This window comes from Ostrea edulis, chromosome 4, assembly GCF_947568905.1.
Source record: "Ostrea edulis chromosome 4, xbOstEdul1.1, whole genome shotgun sequence".
In the NCBI taxonomy this organism is placed as follows: Eukaryota; Metazoa; Mollusca; class Bivalvia; order Ostreida; family Ostreidae; genus Ostrea; species Ostrea edulis.
The window spans coordinates 30,855,574-30,880,364 of record NC_079167.1 but is presented as its reverse complement, the minus strand read 5'-3'; the positions used below and the strand labels follow the sequence as shown (position 1 = coordinate 30,880,364).

Below are 24,791 nucleotides of genomic sequence, written 5' to 3'. Positions count from 1 at the left end.
ACGTTAATTTTTAGCTGCACATTTTGAAGTGCATGTCATGTAAAACTCCAACATGGAAAATAAATGACATTCAACTCTCTTACTAATCTGATTTTCCATGGGCGAGAGGTAAGCATACATAAATATCTGTCGGGCAAAAATGACAAAGTGGAGAAAATCAAGGGTACCTGTGAAGTGTGAAACGATATCGAAACGAAATCTACCGAAACGAAACGAAATCTACCGAAACGAAACCTACCGAAACGAAACAGATTGTATAACCTAACTCTTTTAATTATATTAATTAACAAGAGGCTCATGGGCCACTTAGCTCACCTGAGTCACCTTGGCCCATATCTGAAGACTTTCCATATATATTTGCATGTAAAACCTTAGTCCCTATTATGACCCAAACTACCCTTTGCAAACTTGAATCTACACTATGTCAGAAAGCTTTTATGTAAATGTCAACTTCTTTGGCCCAATGGTTCTTGAGAAGAAGATTTTTAAAGTTTTTCCCTATATATTTATGTGCAAAACTTTGATCCCCCCTTGGGGCCCCATCCTATCCCCGGGGGCCATGATTTGAACGAACTTGAATCTGCACTATGTCAGAAAGTTTTCATGTAAAAATCAGCTTTTCTGACTCAGTGGTTCTTGAGAAGAAGATTTTTAAAGATTTTTCCTATATATTTGTATGTAAAACTTTGATCCCCTATTGTGGCCCCATCCAACCCCAGGGGCCCATGATTTGAACAAACTTGAATCTGTATTATGTCAGGAAGCTTTCATGTAAATCTCAGCTTTTCTGGCTTAGTGGTTCTTGAGAAGAAGATTTTTAAAGAATTTGCCTATATATTTCAATATAAAACTTTGACCCCCTATTGTGGCCCCTACCTTACCATGGGGGTCATGATTTGAACAAATTAGAATCTACACTTCCTTAAGAAGCTTCCACATAAGTTTCAGCTCTTCTGCTCTAAAGACAAATCTATGTATACATGTGGATCTTGTGTATTTGTATGTAGTATATCAAACGGTGGATTCTGAGTATGTCCTCCCTTTCTCTATGTAATTTCTGCTTCCCTTGTTCACAAGCCTTTTGATTTTACAAAATGCTGACCTCCTCCTGATATTATTGTATAAAACATTTCCGTTTTCCGTCCCATTTTCAATTTCCCGTCTTAGCAACATCCTAAATGTATAGAGTTATCTTTAGACTCACTACATATCAATAATAATTTTTAATAATACATGTATATATATCTTACTGAATTGCATTCATATAATATGGTATACTATTTAATGTTTTTCCATTATTGAAAGCACTCGTACCTCAGCAGTTAGAGATAAAATAAGGGGTTAAAAGCTCTTTCTGCTTTCAACTTTCTCAAACATCAGCTTCTTCAAATAATGTATTTATACCCAAAGGCGGATCCAACGCCGGAGACCCCACCCCTCGTTTAGTGTTTCCCCAGATCTCTGAAATTGTAACCCTCCGTAATTGCACATAGTATTTAATCAACTTCAGATATGTACTTTGTGCTTACTCACCCCCTTTCCAACTTTTAAAACTTTGTATCAGTCAAGCCGAAAGCCTACATCAAAGGGGAGGCGAATTTCATTTATATGTGGTAACTTTCACAGGGGCCTAAGATATCATTTTTAATTATTATAATTAAAAGAGTTCGGTTATACAATCTGTTTCATTTCGTTAGGTTTTGCTTCGTTTCGGTAGGTTTCGTTTCGTTTAGGTACATGTAGATTTTGTTTCGTTTCGGTAGATTTCGTTTTGTTTCGCACTTTACAGGTACCTGAAAATCAAACAGATACTTACCAGTGGCTTCAGTGTCCTGCTGTAGGCGCCGGATTTCATTTTTTAAGGAAGATATCCTCTTTTCGTACCTGTCCACATTTTCACTGTATGCCTCCTCCCTGAATAGCCAATATTTACACATTTCAGCAGGATGTGTACAACATTTACACATTTCAGTAGGACGTGTACAACATTTACACATTTCAGTAGAATGAGTACAGCATTTACACATTTCAGTAGGACGAGTACAATATTTACACATTTCAGTAGGACGAGTACAGCATTTACACATTTCAGTAGGACGTGTACAACATTTACACATTTCAGTAGGACGTGTACAATATTTACACATTTCAGTAGAATGAGTACAACATTTACACATTTCAGTAGGACGTGTACAATATTTACACATTTCAGTAGGACGTGTACAACATTTACACATTTCAGTAGAACGAGTACAGCATTGTGCATTTTTCAGAATTACACTGGTGGACGATGCCTTAAATAGCAATAATTACACTCTTTTATATATTCACCTGCTTTTAACAGAATCTTGGACTTTCTCCAACTGCATTCTGAGAGCAAAAGTCTCCCTCTTCTTGTCAGCAAGCTCCGTCGCATGTGGAGTAAACACATTTCCTTCCATTCTCTCTACAAACAAGTCCAGCAAATTTGATTCCCATTTAAAATAATATTTATTTTATTTGTACTTTTGAATTGGGGAAACATTTCATAAACTTTTAAACTCTCCTTGTGCAGTGTTTCACTGCTTGAGATATCTTCCCCACGTCAGACCAGTCTGGTGGCTTAGGGGTTACAGCATTCACTTTGTGACCGGAAGGTTGCGAGTTCTAGCCCCATTCGTGCCCTGACTACAGCTGACCTAAGATGTAGAAATAGGTAAGGGACTGCTCCTTCACCAATTCTCAGAAAGCAGAGGTGAGAGGTGTGGCTATTTTGGATGAGACTTTAAATAGAGACCCCATGTTACAACAGGGAAGATTAGAATCTGTTGTGGAAATAATGTTGTTCCCATGGTGGACAAATCCATGCTTTTAAGATCTTTCTACAAGTGTGTAAGGGCTGTTCCAGAAATGATCAAATGGGGGGGTCGGGCGGCAAATGATATTTTTTTGTGTGGGTGGTCGTATTTTTTCATATTTTAATTGGTCCGTGGTTGGACTGTTAAAAAAATATTTATTATGGGTAGTGGGTAGTTTCTATTGTTTTATTTTGTGCCACGTGGGTGTTGAGTTTTCAGAATATTTTTATTGTCGCTCTTGTCGTGTTGGTTACAAAAAGTCGGAGGGAAAATTGAAAACGTGCTTTCGAAATGCTGCTTTCGAAATCGGAAGTAACATAGAACTATTCGAGTTGTCGCTCTTTGCAGCGCATAACTTTCCATTACGGCACTCTTCAAATTAGAGGCGCGTTTAGTAGGGTCCCTTTGGATGTGATGGCGGCGAACTCTGTTCTGTAGATTATTACAGTTTACAGTGCATCGATTTTGGGAATATTTTGAAACCAATAGGTATTCCGTTTTCTAATAAAAATAGGCAAACCTTAGTTGATTTATACGAGGGTACCGATGCGTTATATTTATCAGTCGGTGTGATGGTGATAGAGGCCTCCGGGCGCGGGCTCCATTAGAAGACGAAAGATTCTTGGAAAAACATATCCATACCCATTTCATGATAATAGTATCGTTTGGACTCCCAATCTTTCCAACATTCCCGCCATAGATGCCTTTGATTGTTGATGTGACATCGTTTTTCAGAACTACTGTTATACAATGTCGCACAGGCATTACCGCGTCATTGACTAGAATGTTTGTCCCGAAAACCTTGCGAGATTTGTGCCATTTTCATTTTTAAAAATATTTTTGTGGTGGGTCTGGTTAGTTTTTTTTAGTTATTAGATGGGTCATTGTAAAATGAGTTTATTAATTTGATGGGTCATGGGGTAATTTTTTATTTTTTTTTTATGGGTGCTTGGTATATACATAAGGTGCCTCCCGACCCCCCCCCCCCCCCCATGTATTTATTTCTGGAATAGCCCTAAGTGAATTAGGCAGTAGACAAGAACCCTTCAGCAGCTTCAATCTCCATGTTTCCATTGTGGAAAGGATGAAGACTTCACAACGAGCTGAAAAAATTGACAACAAACGTTGGGATTGTGAGAACAAGGCAATGTGTAACATGTTTAGGCAGTGGGATGGAGCAATTGACTGCAGCCCCCAAAAATAAATAGCAAACACCTTAATTCCATGTGTCTGAGCATTGTAAAGTGCCAAAATGATTGATACCAATTTTGATCATTTTTTAAAGGCAATAGACTAGACACACTTTCTGTCCTAAAGATAAAACTCGCTGAAAAAAATATTTGATGTATCTACAGTAAAACTAGGTGGGGGACACAATCAATACATATTGTATGACTTAGGTGCAACACTCATTCACATTTCAATTATTAATATTACTAATATCATTTTCAAATTTCTCCTCCTCTGGGATTTAATAATTTTATCACTTTCAATTTAAAAAAAAAAAATTCTGACAAATGACAAGAATAAATGATATAATATTTTGTCAATCAGCAAAGCACAAGTATTCTTGATTAGCTTATAATTAATACTCTATATCTATCAGAACTCTTTAATGTGCAGTGATTCCTAAATACATTATAAGTATTTAAAACTGTACCTGCATTTTTCTTGGAATCTATTAACTTTTTCTCCAGCTCTAATTTATCTCTCCCTAACTCTGTCAGTTGTTTGGTGAGCTCCACCACTTGGCTTTGGTATTTCTGGAGGTGTTCGATCTCTCTGTCCTTAACACCTAGGTCTGTCCATAACTTGTCGTTTTCCTTCTCTTCTTTAGCCAGTTTGTCCACTACGTCCTTGCCCACAGCCTTGAGGTCTACCTCCTGAAGTAGAAGAGACAATAGGGGGTGTTACCCTGGGTTATAACTATTGTAACAACAGTTTGTCATATGGTCAAGCTTGACTATTCAACAAGTGCTCAGCTGGCCCACGTTATTATCCAGTATAAAAAATAAATGGGCAAATTTTTGAAAATAGATTTTCAAATTTCTCGAGAAGTACTTGGAACTTTGGACGACATTGGGTGATATCTAGATGAGTTACATTGTATATTCAAGTCAAAAGGTACAGGATGCAGTATAAAATGCTTTTATTCAAATATTCTTTCAAAACATTTAGTTTTTTTCCCCAGATTATATTCAAACTTACATCAATTTCTTTTAATAGCTCTTGGATGGATTTATCTTGCTTTTTGATGGTAAACCTCAGAGAATTAAATTCTGACACCAGTTTTGCTCTCTGTGAAAATGCAGGTTACAGTAAGCATACATGTACATCTATTTTGAGATGACACAAAAACAATTTACAAAGTACTATTTGCAACATACAATTACAATTTTGTACAGATCAAGACAAAACAACCAAAAATATCACAATTTCTTGCCCGAGATTTTCTTCAATTTAAAATTCTTTGACTTGAAATTGTACAATACATACATGTATGTATATATATCATGCTAAGTAAATGGTTAAGAAACAATGTACCTTCATTTTCTCTTCGAACTGGAAATTATCTCGTTCATTCCTCAAAGTCTCATTCTCGCATTTCATTTGCTCCAGTTCTTTCTGTTAGAAGTAAAGAAATGGGTACAAATTTACAATGCATATATCTGTATATCACTGTGTATAATACCACAAAATACCCCATGCCAATACCGCAAAATACCCCGTGCCAATACCACAAAATACCCCACGCCAATACCATAAAATATCCCACATCCACAATGTTTTTATACCTCCATAACAAACTTAAACACTTATTATAAGAAAAGTGCAATTTTTAAAGATGAGATGGATAAAATGTAAAATGTGTTCTTTTTTAACTAGTTAAGCCAATGGGATCCATAGAGGCGTAATTTTTCTCTAACTTCACTCGAATTTTAGTGAATTATAATACTGTACAGTCTGAGGAAAATGAGCCCCACTGTAATTGTTCTCACACTTCACTAGAATTTTAGTTATACCTATAGAGTAGGAACATATTTAAACCCAGACTATAATTTTTCTCACACTTCACTAGAATTTTAGTTATAATACCTGCAGAGTCTGAGGAACATGAACCCCAGACTGTAATTTTTCCACCAACTGCTCCAGATTACAACATCTGTGACTGTAGTTTTGAACTTTGACCTCCAGCTCTGATATAGTGTACTGGAGTTCCTGCACTCCTTCCTTCTCTGACTGAACTCGGAGAGTCTCGAGCTGAGTCTGAAGGGAGGTCAGTTCTTTGTTTTTCTCTTCAATTTTTGCCTGTAGTTCCTCTTGCACAGCATTTGGAATGTTCTGATATGTTTAAAACAAGAAAGTTTGGATGCTTTTAATCGTTCAGACATACAAGTGTACACCGTTAAGTAGGCGTATGTAAAGGTCAAACTTATACACAAGAATATCAGCAGATACAAATAACGCACCATATTTAACAGCACAAGAAGCTTGTGGACCTTAATGATAACCCAAGTAAATATAGTAAATAAATGTTCTAGTTCAATCATTTTAAAATGCCTATGCAATTTATCAAAATAAATACGCCTAATTAACTTAAAATATTTCAATACTACCTCCGTAATTTATGAGACGGTGTGAAGTGTTTTGTGGTGTTGTACCGGTGTGAAGTATTTTATGATGTGGTACTGGTGTGAAGTGTTTTGTGTGTTGTGACGGTGTGAAGTGTTTTGTGGTGTACCTGTACCGGTGTGAAGTGTTTTGTGGTGTTGTGACGGTGTGAAGTGTTTTGTGGTGTAACTGTACCGGTGTGAAGTGTTTTGTGGTGTTGTGACAGTGTGAAGTGTTTTGTGGTGTTGTGACAGTGTGACATGTTTTGTGGTGTTGTGACATTGACAGTGTGAAGTGTTTTGTAGTGTTGTGACAGTGTGAAGTGTTTTGTGGTGTTGTGACGGTGTGACGTGTTTTGTGGTGTTGTGACAGTGTGAAGTGTTTTGTGGTGTTGTGACGGTGTGAAGTGTTTTGTGGTGTTGTGAGTGTGAAGTGTTTTGTGGTGTTGTGACAGTGTGAAGTGTTTTGTGGTGTTGTGACAGTGTGAAGTGTTTTGTGGTGTACCGGTGTGAAGTGTTTTGTGGTGTTGTGACAGTGTGAAGTGTTTTGTGGTGTTGTGACAGTGTGAAGTGTTTTGTGGTGTACCGGTGTGAAGTGTTTTGTGGTGTTGTGACAGTGTGAAGTGTTTTGTGGTGTTGTGACAGTGTGAAGTGTTTTGTGGTGTACCGGTGTGAAGTGTTTTGTGGTGTTGTGACAGTGTGAAGTGTTTTGTGGTATACAGTACCCGCAACATTATTCTTCACATGATAAACGATAGGACACGATACACGCACGATAAGATAGGATACACGCACGATAGGATAGGATACATGCACGATAGGATAGGATACACGCACGATACGATAGGATACACGATAAACTTGATAAACGCAAAACCTGATAAACGATCTTCACGATAAACGGAAAACCTGCTAGAAATGTTGTAAATTTAGAAACGATTTAGCTAGAACGAAATTTTGATACCTACAACATAATTACATTATGTTGATAATAATATTGAAGGATCTCAATGTTCATTATATACCTACATTACGGACAACGCGGATTTCTTGTTTTCCGCGTTCTCGCGATGGGAAAAATCTAACGCGGTAATCTATAGGTAACTAAGGAAAACCACGTTCTCATCGCGGGATGACTATCAGTTACCTGTCCCAGTTGCGGTAACATTTGTTTAAAACATTGATCAGTTTTGTACCATATAATTTCTTTAATCCACGGTCGTACGTTGTTTTTTTTTATTTTATTTGTTTTGTTTTTTTATGCCATCACAGCTAAAAATAAAAATAAAATAAAATATATACTGCATTGAATTCATTATTTGATATCTATATGAATATATAATGATTCTAAAACTTATATTGTCACCTAATGTTTAATATATAAATTATACAGGGAATTAACTAAATGTAATATAATCTAGTGATATCATGCTTCAGTAGCTCTCTTATGCTAATGTATATTGCCTTGAATATGAAATAAAACCAAGAAATATTGTGTGTGTAGCGAGGAGGGGGTTATTTTGCATCAAGCTCTAAGTTCACGGCTCATTCAACATCTCAAGTTATTTTCATAACGACCGCTTTAAAAAAATCAACGGCACTACACCTGTTAGATATTTTTACACTATGAATGATAATTGATAGTTATAAGTAATTGGAACATATTTATTTGATTTGATATTTTGTTAACAAAACATAAATAAACTGTTTCAAAAAACATAAACAAAACCTGGCTTGTTTTAAATTCGCAATTTTGAAACACTTAGTGTGTAAAAAATTCAAATAATCATCAAAACCAACATAAATTTCCAGTATCTACACGTACATGTACGACTATTGGTACATGTGTACATGTACAAGTAAAAAAAAAAAAAAAACGATGACAGCGGAATCGTGCCCAGTTGAGCAGAATTTTGGGGGATGCAACACCCTTGCACCCTTTTTAAACTTAATCTTCTAAATGTGTGAAATACAATGTCCCTGTGAATGTTAGCTGTCAAAACACGGGTGATACACAAAATCAGATATAAGGATGTGCACAAGATCAGCAGTTGCTATATAAGTAGCATACAGGTGAAAAAAATCGGAAGAAAAAGAACCATTATTAAAATATATGTGTATGTGATAAACAATGTAATTTACTGATTTTCCTTTCAAATTGGAACTCCCTATTTTTCTGTTAGTGTTAATTACAAATAATTGTTTCTAGACAAACAAATGTTTATGAACTTCAGATGAAGGAGCTTTCAGATTTACTGTCCTCAGTTTGCTCAACAGACCACTGCCTACTTTCCAGACTACTTAGAATTAAATTTTGATAAATTTTCACTCTCTCTGGACAGACAAATAGCTCTTCTTCTGCCTTAAAATCGACAACTTTATGTTCTCCTTCAAATATTCCATCTTTCCTCGATTCCTAAAAATAGCTTCTTTAACAAAACGAATAAAGGTTTCGGAAAGTATCGTACTTTTTCATTAGATTTTATATACGATCCCGATAGTTTCCGAAGCTACACGATAAACAATTTTCACGATAAACAGAAAACCTGATACACGAAAAACACGATACACGATAGACCTAATAAACGCAAAACACATTAGAAAACGGAAAACCTGATACACAATAGGATAGGATAGGATACACGCACGATACGATAGGATACATGCATGATACGATATGATACACGCACGATAGAGCAGGATAGGAATGTCAAGAATAACGTTGCGGGTACTGTAACTGTACCGGTGTGAAGTGTTTTGTGGTGTTGTGACAGTGTGACGTGTTTTGTGATGTAACTGTACTGGTGTGAAGTGTTTTGTGGTGTTGTGACGGTGTGAAGTGTTTTGTAGTGTTGTACTGGTGTGAAGTGTTTTGTGGTGTTGTGACGGTGTGACGTGTTTTGTGGTGTAATTGTACCGGTGTGAAGTGTTTTGTGGTGTTGTACCAGTGTGAAGTGTTTTGTGGTGTAACTGTACCGGTGTGAAGTGTTTTGTGGTGTTGTGACAGTGTGAAGTGTTTTGTGGTGTAACTGTACCGGTGTGAAGTGTTTTGTGGTGTTGTGACGGTGTGAAGTGTTTTGTGGTGTTGTGACGGTGTGAAGTGTTTTGTGGTGTTGTGACAGTGTGAAGTGTTTTGTGGTGTTGTGACGGTGTGAAGTGTTTTGTGTGCTGTGACGGTGTGAAGTGTTTTGTGGTGTAACTGTACATTACAAACTGCGACTGACATTCCTCTAACTCTGACTCGTCAGTGCAAAACGTAAACCCAGGCAAAGATGGATAATTCTTGACAGGGTTTGAAGAAACTGTCACACCAAGAGACAGTTTCAATCTTAGTTACTTACATCTTTAAGTTTGGTCTCATTTTCCTCCAGCTGACATGAGAGAGATTCAATCTGGGTCTGAAGTGAGAGAATTTCCTTATTTTTCTCTGTCATTTTCCCCCCTAACTCCTCTTGAATAGAGATGATGGCATGTCTATGTTTTTCCCCACTTGTTCTTATTTCATGCTCCATTGACTGAACCTGATTCTTCAGCAGGTTGATTGCAGATTCCTTCTCGTTGATCTTGGTTTCCAATTCTTCTTGCCTGGATCTGCTGACACTTTGTTCCGACATCTACACAGTCAAGTAAGACAGAAAGGTTCTACATACATCAACAGGAGTATCAACACACGTGCTTATCTTCATACAAATAGATATTTTTCTGAAGAAATTTAAACCCTTTTTTCTAAAGTTTAATTCACCATATATTGAATAGCTGTGTAGCATATTCTTGGTCTTTGCAAATATTAACAAACATTCAAAAAGTATGTCTATAACAATATATCATGACATTCATATAAGTATGTTCCCTGCCAACCAATCAAAAGGCAGAAAATGAATTTCGTACAAATAGAGAAATAGTAAATTTTTTAAAAAATTGCTGAAATCCATTTTTACAGTGTACCTGTTGAAGTGCCTCATTCAAACTCTGAATCTCGGATTTCAGGTGTTCCATCTCTGCCTGCAGGAACTGATGCTGGCCATGTGCATCTGCTAAATCATTCTCCTTTTCTCTCACTGTGGATTCGATCTCTGACTTCAGGCGTTCCACCTCTGCCTGCAGGAACTGATGCTGGTCCTGTGCGTCTGCTAAATCATTCTCCTTTTCTCTCACTGTGGATTCCAGCTGCATGTTCCTCAGTTTCAGAGTGTGCACCTCTTCAGTGACAGATGCCAGTGTCTGCTTCCCCTCTTCCAGGGCCTCCTGCAGGCTGCTGTTCTCCTCTGAAATTTCTGACAAACGCTCCCACCGTGTCTGCAGAATCTCTTGCTGTTTGGCATATTCTATCATTTTCTCTTCCACTTCTGCTGTTAGTTTACCATTTTCACACGACAGTGTCTCAATTTTTTCTTCAAGATTTCCCACTTCTTTCTCATGACTTAACTTCTGGTCATCGTTTAATGTCCATTTTGATTGGTTCAAAACAGTTTCTTCTAATGATGTCTTTTCTCCTTCTAGTTTCTCAAGTTCACACTGAAATTCCCTTTGGGTTTCTTCTAATAAACTTATTTGCTAGAATTCAAAAGAAAGAATGTCTTTACATAGTCTTATTCATTACATTAATACTTATGACATGCACTGCATACATACATGTACAATATAGAAATTAAAAATCAAATATTTACGATAGTTTTCAAAAGGTAAGATTTTCTTCATTTCTTGGATGTTATACCTGTTCTAGATTCGATACCCGCTTCTCCCTCTCTGCCAGGGCAGACTGTAAATTTTCTTTTTCGTCTCTCAGTGTCTGGATTTCTGTTTCCAGTCCCTGACAGGATGCATCATTACGTTCTGTCAGGTCAGTGAGATCCGACACCTTAACCTGTAAAGTTTCAATTTTTCTCTGATAATTCTGAATCTCCTCTTGGGACTCCCCATGCTTTGTAGTCAGGTTGACCACCTGTTCCTTTGTTTCTTCCAGAAATTGCTGAAGTTCTAACACCTTCTCCTCGGCATCCTCCCAGTTCTTGGTCACATCCTGAAATCTTTCCTCCAGTTCCTCGTGGATTCCTTTCAGAGACATGAACTCCTGCACCAGAGCTTCCTCCTTGTGGGATTTGCTCTGTTCCTGATCCTCCTGTTTCCTTGCCTCCTCTTCCAATGAGGACAACTTTTCCTTTAGACTCACATTCTCCTCCAACAACAGCTGGAGTTCTTCCTTTGTATTGCTAACATCAATGTCAGTCCTCTGTGACTCTAACACTAGATCTCCCTGTACGTCAGTCTGTGACTCTAACACTAGATCTCCCTGTACGTCAGTCTGTGACTCTAACACTAGATCTCCCTGTACATCAGTCTGTAGCTCTAACACTAGATCTCCCTGTATGTCAGTCTGTGGCTCAAACACTAGATCTCCCTGTACGTCAGTCTGTGAGGCGTGTTCCTCAAACTGTTTGTCTGCAGTGAGGTCGTCAGTCTGTGTTTCTTGACTCAGTCTAAACTCAGAGGAACTCGTCTGAGATATCAGCTTCTCCTCCAGTTCCCACACTTTGTCACGTGACACCCGGTTTTCCTCCTGGGCCTCCTTAAGATTGTCCTCTAAAAATTCCACTTCCTACAAGAAGACATAATCATTAGTAACACACCATAAAACAAGAGGTCCATGGGCCACATCACTAATCTGAGTTACCTCAACCCATATTTCAAGATTTTCCTTATATATTCACATGTAAAACTTTGATCCCTATTGTGGCCCCATCCTACCCCAAGGGCCATGATTTTAACAAACTTGAATCTGCACTATGTCAGGAAACTTTCATGTAAATGTAAACTTTTTCTGGCCCAGTGATTCTTCTTCAGAAGATTTTTAATGATTTTCCCTATATATTTGTATGTAAAACTTTGATCCCCTATTGTGGCCCCCATCCTACCCCCATGGGCCATGATTTTAACAAACTTGAATCTGCACAATGTCAGGAAGCTTCATGTAAATTTCTACTTTTCTGACCCAGTGGTTCTTGAAAAGATCTTTAAAAAATTTCCATATATATTTGCATGTAAAATTTTTATCTCCTATTGTGGTCCCATCCTACCCCCGGGGGCCATAATCTTAACACATTTGAATCTGCACTTTGTCAGAAAGCTTTCACGTAAATTTCAGCTCTTCTGGCCCAGTGGTTTTTGAGAAGACGATTTTTAAATGACCCCACCCTGTTTTTGCATTTTCGTGATTATTTCCCCTTCGAAGGGGACATGACCCTTCATTTGAACAAATTTGAAAACCCTTCACCAAAGAATGCTTTGTGCTAAGTTTGGTTGAAATTGGCCCAGTGGTTTTGGAGAAGAAGTTGAAAATGTAAAAAGTTTACAGACAGACGACAGGCGATCAGAAAAGCTAACTTGAGCTTTCAGCTCAGGTGAGCAAAAAAACAGAGACTTTCACACAAAAAATTAAAACCAATTTGTCCAAATTGCTTCCATTGTTTATTTTCCCAAAAAGTACGATAAAAAAAACCCAAGTCTTTATAACTCTATCATTCGTTACCATGTGTAATATGGGCAATGGTTTTAATTTAGAACTGTCCCAATATTTGCCAACATGTAGTCTAACAGGCAAGTGCATAAAATCATGGAGGGGATGTCACACACCCCCACCTCCCTTTTTTATATAATGATCAATATCTGTTACTTTTATATGCAAATAAAAATATATTGGGTGACTGGTCTCCCTCCATCCCCCGATTTTTTATAGTAATAGTGAATGATAAGAATGTAAGTTTGAAAGTATTGAATTGAACCCATGTAGTGAAGGGTGAACCCCCCCTCCTCCAATAATTTAAGTACTCACAGCATAGGGGAAAAAATTTGAGGCACCCCCATGAGATTCAAATTTACCATCTACAGATCTGCAACAAATTTTCAAAAGACGAGATAAGATATATTACTGATGCTCATTTTCCCATTTATGGTTTAAAAGGCAAGTTTACCATCACGACAATATGTTATTTTTCTTTAAGATAAATTCTCATTTCCCAATTTACAGTATATAAATCACCGGTGTTTCCCAATTTACAGTATATAAATCACGGTGTTTCACATTTTACAGTATATAAATCACCGGTGTTTCACAATTTACAGTATATAAATCACCGGTGTTTCACATTTTACAGTATATAAATCACCGGTGTTTCACAATTTACAGTATATAAATCACCAGTGGTTCACATTTTACAGTATATAAATCACCGGTGTTTCACATTTTACAGTATATAAATCACCGGTTTTTCACATTTTAAGATGCAAAGATAAGATCATTCAAAATTTATCCGTGCACCTTTGTCAACTCACCTGTTGGTAGTTTTTCATCTGATCCTGAAACTCCTCCACACGCTCCTGAAGAGAAATATTCTCCATGGACAGCCTCTCGCACATCTCGGTGTAGTCCATGCTTTCTGAGTGTGCTTGACTTGTACAACTGGAGCTCTCAGACCTGTGTCTCACTGAGCGAGTCGTTTTGGCACAATCAAGAAGTCTCTCATTTTCTACCTGAAGATTACTAATTTTGCTTTCGTTCTCATTCAACTGACTTTGAAGGTTATTTATTTCATGCTGTAGGTTTGAAATAATTGAATTCTGTCTTTTAATGTCTTCATTTTCCTCTTTCAATTTACATGTACACTCTTGGAGTCTTCCTACTTCTTTCTCTAATTCCAGTACTTTCTGAGAATCAGTTTCTGCACACTTCTGAGAATCATTTTCTGCATATGTCTGGCAATTCACACCATCTCTCTCCTTAACCTGTCCTGATGAATTCTCATTCTGCATGATCTTGTCGTGCAGTTCTACACACAGGGACTCCTTTTTAGTCACAGCTTCCTTAAGCTCTTGGCATATAATGTCTTTCTCATTCACAGTCTGAGCTAATTCTTCACACCGACTTCGCAGCTGTTCCAATTCCTCCATAATGTTTTTATCTGGTTGAGATTTATACTCCTCCTGCATTTTGTCCATTTCTTTGGCATGCTCCCTTTTCATCACCTCCACAATATTTTGAAATTGTTCCATCAGCTCTGTAGGATCTTTCAGAATTTCTTTCTCCTGTTCCATCATAGCTATCTTTTCCTCCAACTCCCTAATTTTCTCCTCTAATCTCACTTTTTCCTCATCATTTTTAAACCTCTCTGTAGATAAGTTTTCCAAAGAGTCCTCCTCTACACAGACATGAACACTTTTATCCACTTTCTGCACACATTCAGTCTCTCTCTTCCTACACCTCACACAATCCTCTCTCTCTATAGATGTGTCTCTTTCTACAGACTTATCTCTCTCTATAGATTCTACCGTTTCTCTCCTGACCACACTCAGTTCCTCTGTATGTTTCGATATTGTCTGTTGTAACTCGGTCTCTAGTTCCTGTATTCTTTCTGCCTGTGTTCTTTCACTCTGACAATGACTTTCTTTTAGTCTGTCCAAGTCACAATCCTTATCTTTGATCTGGTTTTTTAGCTCACTTTGTTTTTCTTCAGTCATTGTGGACAGTCTTTTTATTTCTTCTATCTGTTCTTCTACCTTTTCTTCCAACTCCGTAATTTTCCCATTTGCCTTCTCAAGCAGAATCCTCACATCTTCCATCTCTTCCTCTTCTTCTTTAACATTCTTTGCATCAACAAGACTTTTTCTCGCTTCAACCAAAGCATCTTCCAGATGTTGCGTCTTCACTTGAAGTGTCTCTTTTTCTGAGATGTATTTTTTAATTTCTTCCTCCATCAATACAATTTTTTGCTGCATCTCCTGGATGACATTACAGTTGTCTGCCTTGGATTCTGCCGTGGCTCTCAATTCTTCCATTTTCTGAGTCTTCTCCTCCAAAGCACCCTGAAGCTGTTTATTCTCAACTTGAAATTCTTCAACAGTTTCTTCAAAAACCTTAATGGTCTGCAAAAAAAAAATACATGTAAATATACACATACATTTACTTAGTTACTGACGTTTAACATATGCATTACTGAAATTTTATCTACCTTCTCAAATTCATGCACTTTATTGTTGAGGACTTCCACTGTTGCCTGATGTTCTTTCAGTTCATCATTGAATGTTCTCAACTTCTCTATCTCCAGCACCTGTTCACTATTGACTGACTTCAGTCTCTCAACCTCTGTCTTGAGATCTTCATTGGATGACCTCAATTCCTTGACCTCTGACCCTAACTGCTCATTGGCTGAATTCAACTTTTCTACTTGTGTGACATTTTCCTGGCCTCCCTCTGCTTCTTTTCGGACTTCATCTAGTTCCGACTGGTATTCTTTGACCTTTCTATTCTGAATTTGAAGTTGGTGCTCCAAATGGAAATTCTCATCCGACAGAGTATTCATCCTTTCCTCCATTGACTTCATTGTTAGAGTTTTCTAAAAGGATTGATAGTAAAAACAATTAATATAAAATGAATACTTAGATACAATGCATGAACAATGCAAAGCGCTTCAATCATTTTTGAAGGAAAGAGAATGAAACAGATTAGTAGAAGATTTCTTTTGACTGCTGGTCAATGTGGGACAACAGTACGTAGATGATAACATACATTTCCAAACAACAGTCCAACTGAGCCACAAAAGTACCAGAAACAGTGCAGAATACGCCCATCACAGCTGTATGTAGGGCGTTTTCTTAACAGTATATAATACGCCCATCACAGCTGTATGTAGGGTGTTAACTTAACAGTATATAATACGCCCATCACAGCTGTATGTAGGGTGTTTTCTTAACAGTATATAATACGCCCATCACAGCTGTATGTAGGGTGTTTTCTTACCAGTATATAATACGCCCATCACAAACTTATGTAGAGTGTTTTCTTGAATTGTACAACTTTACTGAAAAGAGTATCAGATACCATCAAGCTGCGACATAATTTTCTTTTGCATCATATGAATAAAAGGTCCTATCTTGGAAGTTGTGAAAGGAGGTAGATAAACAAACCAAGAATTCTGTGTGTAATATATCTTCTCCCAAGTTGTCTAAGTTCATTAACATCGTAATTTTATTCTGTGTGTAATATATCTTCTCCAAGTTGTCTAAGTTCATTAACATTGTAATTTTATTCTGTGTGTAATATATCTTCTCCAAGTTGTCTAAGTTCATTAACATTGTAATTTTATTCTGTGTGTAATATATCTTCTCCCAAGTTGTCTAAGTTCATTAACATTGTAATTTTATTCTGTGTGTAATATATCTTCTCCGTAAGTTCATTAACATTGTAATTTTATTCTGTGTGTAATATATCTTCTCCAAGTTGTCTAAGTTCATTAACATTGTAATTTTTTCAAAAATTAAAGAAATGCAGAAAACTGTTGAGAATCAAAATGTTGTTTACAAAGGCCTTAGCTTTTTAACTGTGTGAGGAGTTAATCATGAACTCTCTAAGTAATTATTAAAGGCCTCTTTCTGGTTCAGGAACCATCAAACGGGAGATTCGGTTGACCTTAAGATGTTTGTACAGTCAAACCTGTATTAAGAGACCATCCAATGGAGAATGGAAAAAAGGTCACATATGACAGGTGGTCTCTTAATACAGGTTGCCTATTTTCCGCAGTTAATGGATAAAATTTCGCAAATAATTTGTACAATGGAGAAAATGACTACATGTATTTGGAATTTATCATTAAGAATATCAAGTTCGGTTTTAATAGTTGTAAAATAAAATTAATAATACACTGTAGTTAAAAATCTAGAATACGATGTGTTGTATCATAATTTTTTATTCATCAAAAATTACATTTAATCTATTTAAGAATGATAAACTTTGCATGCATTTCATATTACACATTTACATGAGATTTAAAAATTATTTATGAACTGCAAGTAAATTTTCTAAAACTTATAAACACTTTGTTGTAAACGGTATTTATGTATAGCCTACTTGGACAGTGTGTGTGTTGGTGGTATATACCACAGGGTAGTAATTTTCTAAAACTTATAAACACTTTGTTGTAAACGGTATTTATGTATAGCCTACTTGGACAGTGTGTGTGTTGGTGGTATATACCACAGGGTAGTGATATGCGTCTAGTGCATGTATTTGCTGTTGACTAGCATCCTTTTGCGAAAAGAGAGCCGAGTGCGTCAGCCTCTCCTGTCAGTACATAGCCTCTACATTACCAAGACTCCATTAGTGCCTCCACGTTGGCAGCACACGGATACTGGCCTCTCTCGGGACCAGGCCAAACTAATGGGGATCTGGGAGCAGCAAGGGCCCCATATATGCAGTGTGTAGGCCCACCGGCATGTGGACACGTCCTAGCACTCATCAACCTTGCCCCAGCTATGGGAATATAGCCGGCAAGACATGATGTCGATAATCAGGGATGATTATCTGTCTAGGAGAAGGAAACCTCCGATGTAAAACCCGGATAGGTGAGATTCGCAACCAGGGATGGCAGCTTACCTAGGAGAAGGACACTCCGATGTAAAACCTGGGGGATGGCATCCAATAGTCTTAAAAAGACCGTCATCTAAGGGAAGGAAAACCCCAACAGAAAAACCACCTCAACGAGGTTGAGAGTAGGGCTAATCACCCGACCTCATAAAAAGAAGTTGATTACGGAAACTATGAACAAGTCAATAAGAAGTCGTGGGGTAAGCATAGCTATCGAGCATACTCCAAAGGATGATTTCATAGCGGACTGAGATGCAAGCATGATGTCTACAGGCCAAAGCCGAAAGGAAGTTCGCGGACAGAGGGATATGCTAGCAAGCCCCAAAAACATCGTCAGGTTGGGATCATGGAACGTAAGAACTATGTACTCCATTGGAAAAACCGCACAAGTAATAGCAGAAATGAAGAGATACCACCTAGATATACTTGGAATAAGCGAATGTAGATGGACAGATTCTGGAATAATCAGAACCCAGACAGGTGAAATGATACTGTATTCTGGAAGGAAAGATAACCATTACAGTAATGGAGTTGCTATTGCTATATCAAAGGAGAAAGCCAAGACATTATACGAATGGGCACCCATTAACGACCGCATCATAACTGCCAGGTTCTGGTCAAACTATATAAAAAACAACATTAATACAAGTGTATGCACCTACCAATGATGCAGACGAGGAATCAAAAGATAATTTTTACGAACAACTACAGGGAGTCATAGACAACACTCCACGCCATGATATTATAATTCTAACTGGCGATACTAATGCAAAAGTAGGTAACAAACAGGAAGGAGAGGATGGAATTGTTGGAAAGTATGGTTTACACTCGGAAAGGAACGATAATGGAGAAAGATTTGCATCATTTTGTGCCATCAACAACTTGGCAATATCTTCAACAATGTTTAAACATAAAGACATACACAAGAAGACATGGACTTCACCAAATGGTCAACACAAGAATCAGATAGACCATGTAGCAGTCAATGGGCGCTTTAAAAGATCTGTATTGGATGTCAGAGCACACCGAGGTGCAGATGTCGGATCTGACCACAATTTAGTCATCACAAAAGTAATGCTTAAACTGCACAAAATAGGAAAGAAACCAACATCTTCAACAAGATTCGAGACATGCAAACTTAAGGTACCAGAAGTTCGGAAACAATTCCAAATAGAACTGAGGAATAGATTTAATGCACTCAGTGAAGACAACACCATAGGTCCCAATCCTGATGATATAGAGGAAAGATGGAACAACATTAAAACTGCATATAATGAAACTGCCATAAACGTACTTGGGTATAGAAAAAGAAAAAACCAGGAATGGATAAGCCAGGGCAGTTGGAAAAAGGTAGAAGAGAGGCGAGTTCTAAAGGGCAAAGTAGAAAGTGCAAGATCAGAGAGATTAAGAGCTAGACTAAAAGAAAAGTATGGGGACAAAGACAAAGAGGTGAAAAGAAGTTTTAGAAAAGACAAACGACAATGGGTAGACGACATGGCGAATGAGGCACAAGAGGCAGCAAACATCGGAAACATGAAAACTGTATATGATGTAACCAAATTATTGTGCAACGAACGTCCAAAAACTGTTGAGGCAGTAAAAAACAAGGAAGGAAATCTCTTGACTAAAGAGGAAGATATAAGAAAAAGATGGATGGAACACTTCAGCGAAGTGTTAAATAGACCAGACCCTATTGATCCTGCTGAAATACTAACAGGGGAGTCCATCGAATTAGACATAGAAACAGGTCCACCAACAGAAGATGAGATAAGGAGAGCATTGAAAGAAATGAAATTAGGCAAAGCTCCAGGTGTAGATAACATCACTGTAGAAATATTGAAATCAGACATAGAAACAACTGTCAAGGAACTACACAAACTATACAACATTGTCTGGACAACTGGAAAAGCTCCCAAAGATTGGAGAAGGGGACTTATAATAAAGTTAGCAAAGAAAGGTGACCTGACAAACTGTGGAAATTGGAGAGGAATCACACTAATAGCAACAACTGCCAAAATAATGGGGAAAATAATAATAAAAAGAATTGTACTTGGTGTAGACAGACATTTGAGAATTGAACAAGCTGGATTCAGGGCAGGAAGAGGCACTACGGAACAGATATTTGTCCTACGTAATATTCTAGAACAAGCTATAGAATGGAACTCCAACCTCTATCTATGCTTCGTCAATTTTGAAAAAGCCTTCGACAGCGTACACAGGGAAACCCTTTGGAAGATCATGAAATCTTATGGAATACCAGACGTAATAATCAGTATGGTTAAATTAATGTATGAAGACAGTGAATGCGCAGTTGTTGATGGGAATGGTACAACAGAATGGTTTAATGTTAAATCTGGTGTCAAACAAGGATGCAACATGTCGGGTTTCTTGTTCCTCCTGGTAGTTGACTGGATAATGAAAAAGACAACAGCAGATAACAACTCAGGTATAAGATGGAATATGACAACAAAATTAGACGATCTAGATTTTGCAGACGACATCGCTTTATTATCCAGCAGCAAAGATCAAATACAACAAAAACTGAACTCTCTAAACAGATATGCAGCTAGAACAGGTTTAAAAATCAATACAGGAAAAACCAAAGTTATGCGTCTAAATACTGCAAACATCACACCAATAACCATCAATGGGAACAACATAAACGATGTGGATGAGTTCATTTACCTCGGAGCAACAGTAAGCAAGACAGGAGGTACTAATGAAGATATAAGAAGAAGAATTGGCCATGCAAGAGTAGCATTCCATAAGCTACGCAAGATCTGGAGCAATAACCAACTCAACAGAAAAACAAAAATGAAGCTCTTCAGCTCAAATGTAATAGCTGTGTTATTGTATGGCAGTGAGACCTGGAAAATGACAAAAGGGGACGAAAAACTTGTAGATACCTTCCAGCACAAACGTCTTAGGAAAATCTTAAAGATCTACTGGCCAATGAAAATATCAGATGTAGCAGTTAGAGAGATAGCAGGAGTAGCAAAGATCAGCACTATGATAAAAACACGTAGATGGCAGTGGATTGGACATGTGCTACGGATGGATAAAAGAACACACCCATATGTAGCCCTTAGTTGGACACCAGAAGGAAAAAGAAAGAGAGGAAGACCGAAGGAAACGTGGAGAAGAACAATAGAAAGAGAGGAAAGAACTAGGTTTTGGGTCATGAACAGAGGCAGCAAGATCAGCCCAGGATAGAAGTAAATGGAGAGGACTTGTTCATGGCCCTATTCTCCACGAGGAGAGAAGGAATTAAGTCAAAAGTCACTTGGACAGTGTAACTAAAAAATGCAATGCTTGTGGTAAGAAAGCAAATGGTGAAGTGTTGCGTCTCCTTTTGTACAATACATGTGTACATGCTGGAAAAATGTTATTCAATTTGAGAAACATTAAATAAATCACAATATCCATTGTACATGCACAGCAAATCTTTTAAGCTTAGAACTAATGCAGGCAATTTTCTTGAACTCAGACGTGTCAAATACTTGGGACATGTCGAAGTGAGCCGCTAGTTTCGGTCATTATTCTGGAAACCTCGAGTATCTCATGCAGGAAAACTGCGAATACTCTGTTTAAAATTTCAGTCCTAAGCAAAAAATTTACCTGATTTATATCGCAATCAGGCAAATTTTTTACTCTGTTGAACATAATGGTATAACAAGTGGTAGATTTTCATTTTCAATCTAGCCTACCCGGCACTTCTTAAAGTTTGTCGAAATTCACACTTTCAAATAGGCTACACCGGCCTTGATTCCCTGATCCTTGATTTTGTTAAATAAACAACAACTTGGGTTTTATTAATTAACCACACACAACACTGCATGTTGACAGCTTGGGTATAATAATTTATTCAGAGGGCCAACTAAACAATATCATCGCCAAACTGTGCGTATTAAAACGAAAGTGTTAGGGGCGAGAATTCCCAGAATAGTCGTGCGTTTGAAAACTAAAGTGTTAGGGGCGATAATTCCCAGGATAGTCGGCTAAACCGAAATCGAAAGTAGTAATCACATTGTAATCGAAAAATGTACAGTCGTTAAATAGAGGTAAAATTTCGTGAAAATACACAAAAAGGTTGTAAAAATCATGGTCGTTGGTCACGTCAGACGGGTGGTCGTTTAATACAGGTACAATATATAGAGTAACGTCTTGGGGGGGGAACTTTTTATGGTCACATACGACAGTGAGTCGCTTAATACAGTGGGTCGCTATGGCAGTTTTGACTATATTGTTTTGACAAATTGCAGTCATTTTCTCTTCAAAGTTTTCTATCGAAGAATTCTTGTGCAAAACTTTGCACCCTTATTGAGGCCCCATCCTTACAAATGTACCTAAGAGAACCCTCTTTGTGGGTAATTTCTTTTCTTTCTTTTTTTTTTTTTTATACATAAGGAAGCTTACCAGTATTGAAATTCTGTCATAGGTGACCCAGTTGCTCTTTGATAAAATTTATAAATTACCGCATCCTATCTTTGCTATTTTCTAATCGTTTCCTTAGAAAAGGGGTAAGTAAACCTGAATCTCCTACATCCCAAAGGAGCTTTGTGGCAAGCCTTGTTAAAATTGGCACAGTAATTATGGGGAAGTCTAAAATGTGTACATTTAGTTTTTTGTTTTCGGGTTGTTTTTTTTAATCAAAGATTCTACATAAATTCATTCAAACTATTTACATGTCTTATGTTAGCAAACAATAAAAATGGGTTCAAATCCTGCAGGAACATTACTACATATTTGTCTTATAAAATATATTATTTTTTATGCAAAAAGTAATGTTAAAGGACACATCTCATGTTTTCAAAGTATACAAAATTATATGAATTTCGTCTTCTTTATGCTTATAGTAATTAATTCTAATAGTTTGTTCGCCGAAATTTTGTGATAATTAACCACAATAATACAGACTTAAATCTAAGCCCTGATTTAAAAAAAGTCTAGTTAATTAGGTAGGTAGTCACGTGGTACAGTGACGTCACATGCGCCCTTCGGATTTGTGAAAGTACTGTGAGGTATTATTCAAAACTCTGCTTTTAGGGGCCTAATTCATTAACCATGGGCAACATTTAAATCGATGTTGACAAACTTCCCGAGTTTTATATCTTTTCGCCACCTGTCCATACAAATAGCAATGTAAATACCCAAATATAGCGAGGAAAGCGAGTATGAAATCGGCAATATTGCGAGTAAATAATGTTTATATTGGTCACTGTCTACAAACTGTTTGGTAATGTTATTCCTTTATACATCTGTAATTGGCGCTGTTTTTCTAAAATAAACAGTGCAATCATTATTTATTTTTGGACTAGACAAATTATGCCTATAATACATTACATTGTTGACAACTAGGCCCTAGGCCAAGCTACTGTCACAGGTGCATTTCGGAAAGAAAGAAAAAGAGGAAATAACACACACAAATCAATAAAAATAATCAAATTTAAAGTGGAAATCACATTATTTTATTTTGATAAAACAATCTTATTACTATTCATGAATTGTGATCAGCACGTCGTTAGGAAGTGGGAGCACGGTGTTATAATGACGCACTCTTCAAAGTTTTTATGAGTTCAATGAGGAAATAATTTTATAATTGAATTTAAAGTTAGGAAATACAATATTCTATTACTTATAAAATTAAAAGTTCAATTATTTTGTATCATTAATTTTTTTGTAAATTTACCAGTTGGTAGAAACTGATAGCACAAGTTACATTGTATATGTTGTTACAAGGTGAAGGTCAGTTGATGCGAGTGTGTATTGAATTTGAAGACCAAAACAGAATGTATGCAGTAGGCCTTCCAGTGTTTACAGCTTCGAAATATCCATTTTCTCGCAGTTTATCAGGGTCTCTGTCCAAGCGGTTTTTGAGGTAAAGTCCTTGCTCTAACAAAAAATTATCCACGTCTTTCTTCTCATACCTTCCTTCGAAAAATTGAAAAATACTCAGTCTAAATCCTTTCTACTGACAACTAGTACACCCATACACTCAAGCACGGCACAAAACATCTTAATGCAATATTATTTACAAGCCATTAACGTGATAATTGGGTTTTTTGTCCATTAAATCTAATCTGTTTATGAAATGGCTAATAGATGTTTTCAAACCCGAGGGCACATATGACGGCGCGTAAAATAGCGAAAAGAATATGCATATCGCAAGATTTGAATTTTATCGCTTTCAAACTCGAAAACTACGCAAAATATTTCATTTAAAACACATTTAAATGAAAAGAATTAATTTTGCTGAAAAAATGAAAAAGTTTAGAAACATGCGTTGTATCCTTTAAGACTTTCTATGACTAGCATGGGTAACTTCAGTTTAAAGGCAGACATGACTTTATAACCTGATATACTTCTGTTTAGAGATAGGCATGATTTCAATGCTTGAGATACCTCTGTTTAGAGGCAGGCATGATTTTATAACCTGAGATACTTCTGTTTAGAGATAGGCATGATTTTATAACCTGAGATACTTATGTTTAGAGGTAGACATGATTTTATAACCTGAGATACTTCTGTTTAGAGATAGGCATGATTTTATTGCTTGAGATACTTCTGTTTAGAGGTAGACATGATTTTGTAACCTGAGATACTTCTGTTTAGAGAAGCATGATTTTATAACCTGAGATACTTCTGTTTAGAGATAGACATGATTTTATAACCTGAGATACTTCTGTTTAGAGATAGGCATGATTTTATTGCTTGAGATACTTCTGTTTAGAGGTAGACATGATTTTATAACCTGAGATACTTCTGATTAGAGATAGGCATGATTTTATAACCTGAGATACTTCTGTTTAGAGGTAGACATGATTTTATTGCTTGAGATACCTCTGATTAGAGATAGGCATGATTTTATTGCTTGAGATATTTCTGTTTAGAGATAGGCATGATTTTATTGCTTGAGATACTTCTGATTAG

At 37.0% G+C, this 24,791-nt stretch overlaps 1 protein-coding gene across 1 annotated transcript in view; it reads right to left on the bottom strand.

Moving 5' to 3' along the window:
• The window catches only part of LOC125669995 (uncharacterized), a 61,006-nt gene that overhangs the window by 6,607 nt on the left and 29,608 nt on the right, over positions 1-24,791 (bottom strand). The window contains exons 17-27 of the mRNA XM_056161350.1: positions 15,451-15,834; positions 13,778-15,364; positions 11,163-12,044; positions 10,394-11,002; positions 9,790-10,062; positions 5,934-6,179; positions 5,382-5,462; positions 5,046-5,135; positions 4,498-4,720; positions 2,332-2,446; positions 1,817-1,914 (exon numbers count right to left, since the gene is read on the bottom strand). Coding sequence (XP_056017325.1) covers positions 1,817-1,914; positions 2,332-2,446; positions 4,498-4,720; positions 5,046-5,135; positions 5,382-5,462; positions 5,934-6,179; positions 9,790-10,062; positions 10,394-11,002; positions 11,163-12,044; positions 13,778-15,364; positions 15,451-15,834 — 4,588 coding nt within the window. The remainder of the gene's footprint in view (positions 1-1,816; positions 1,915-2,331; positions 2,447-4,497; positions 4,721-5,045; positions 5,136-5,381; positions 5,463-5,933; positions 6,180-9,789; positions 10,063-10,393; positions 11,003-11,162; positions 12,045-13,777; positions 15,365-15,450; positions 15,835-24,791) is intronic.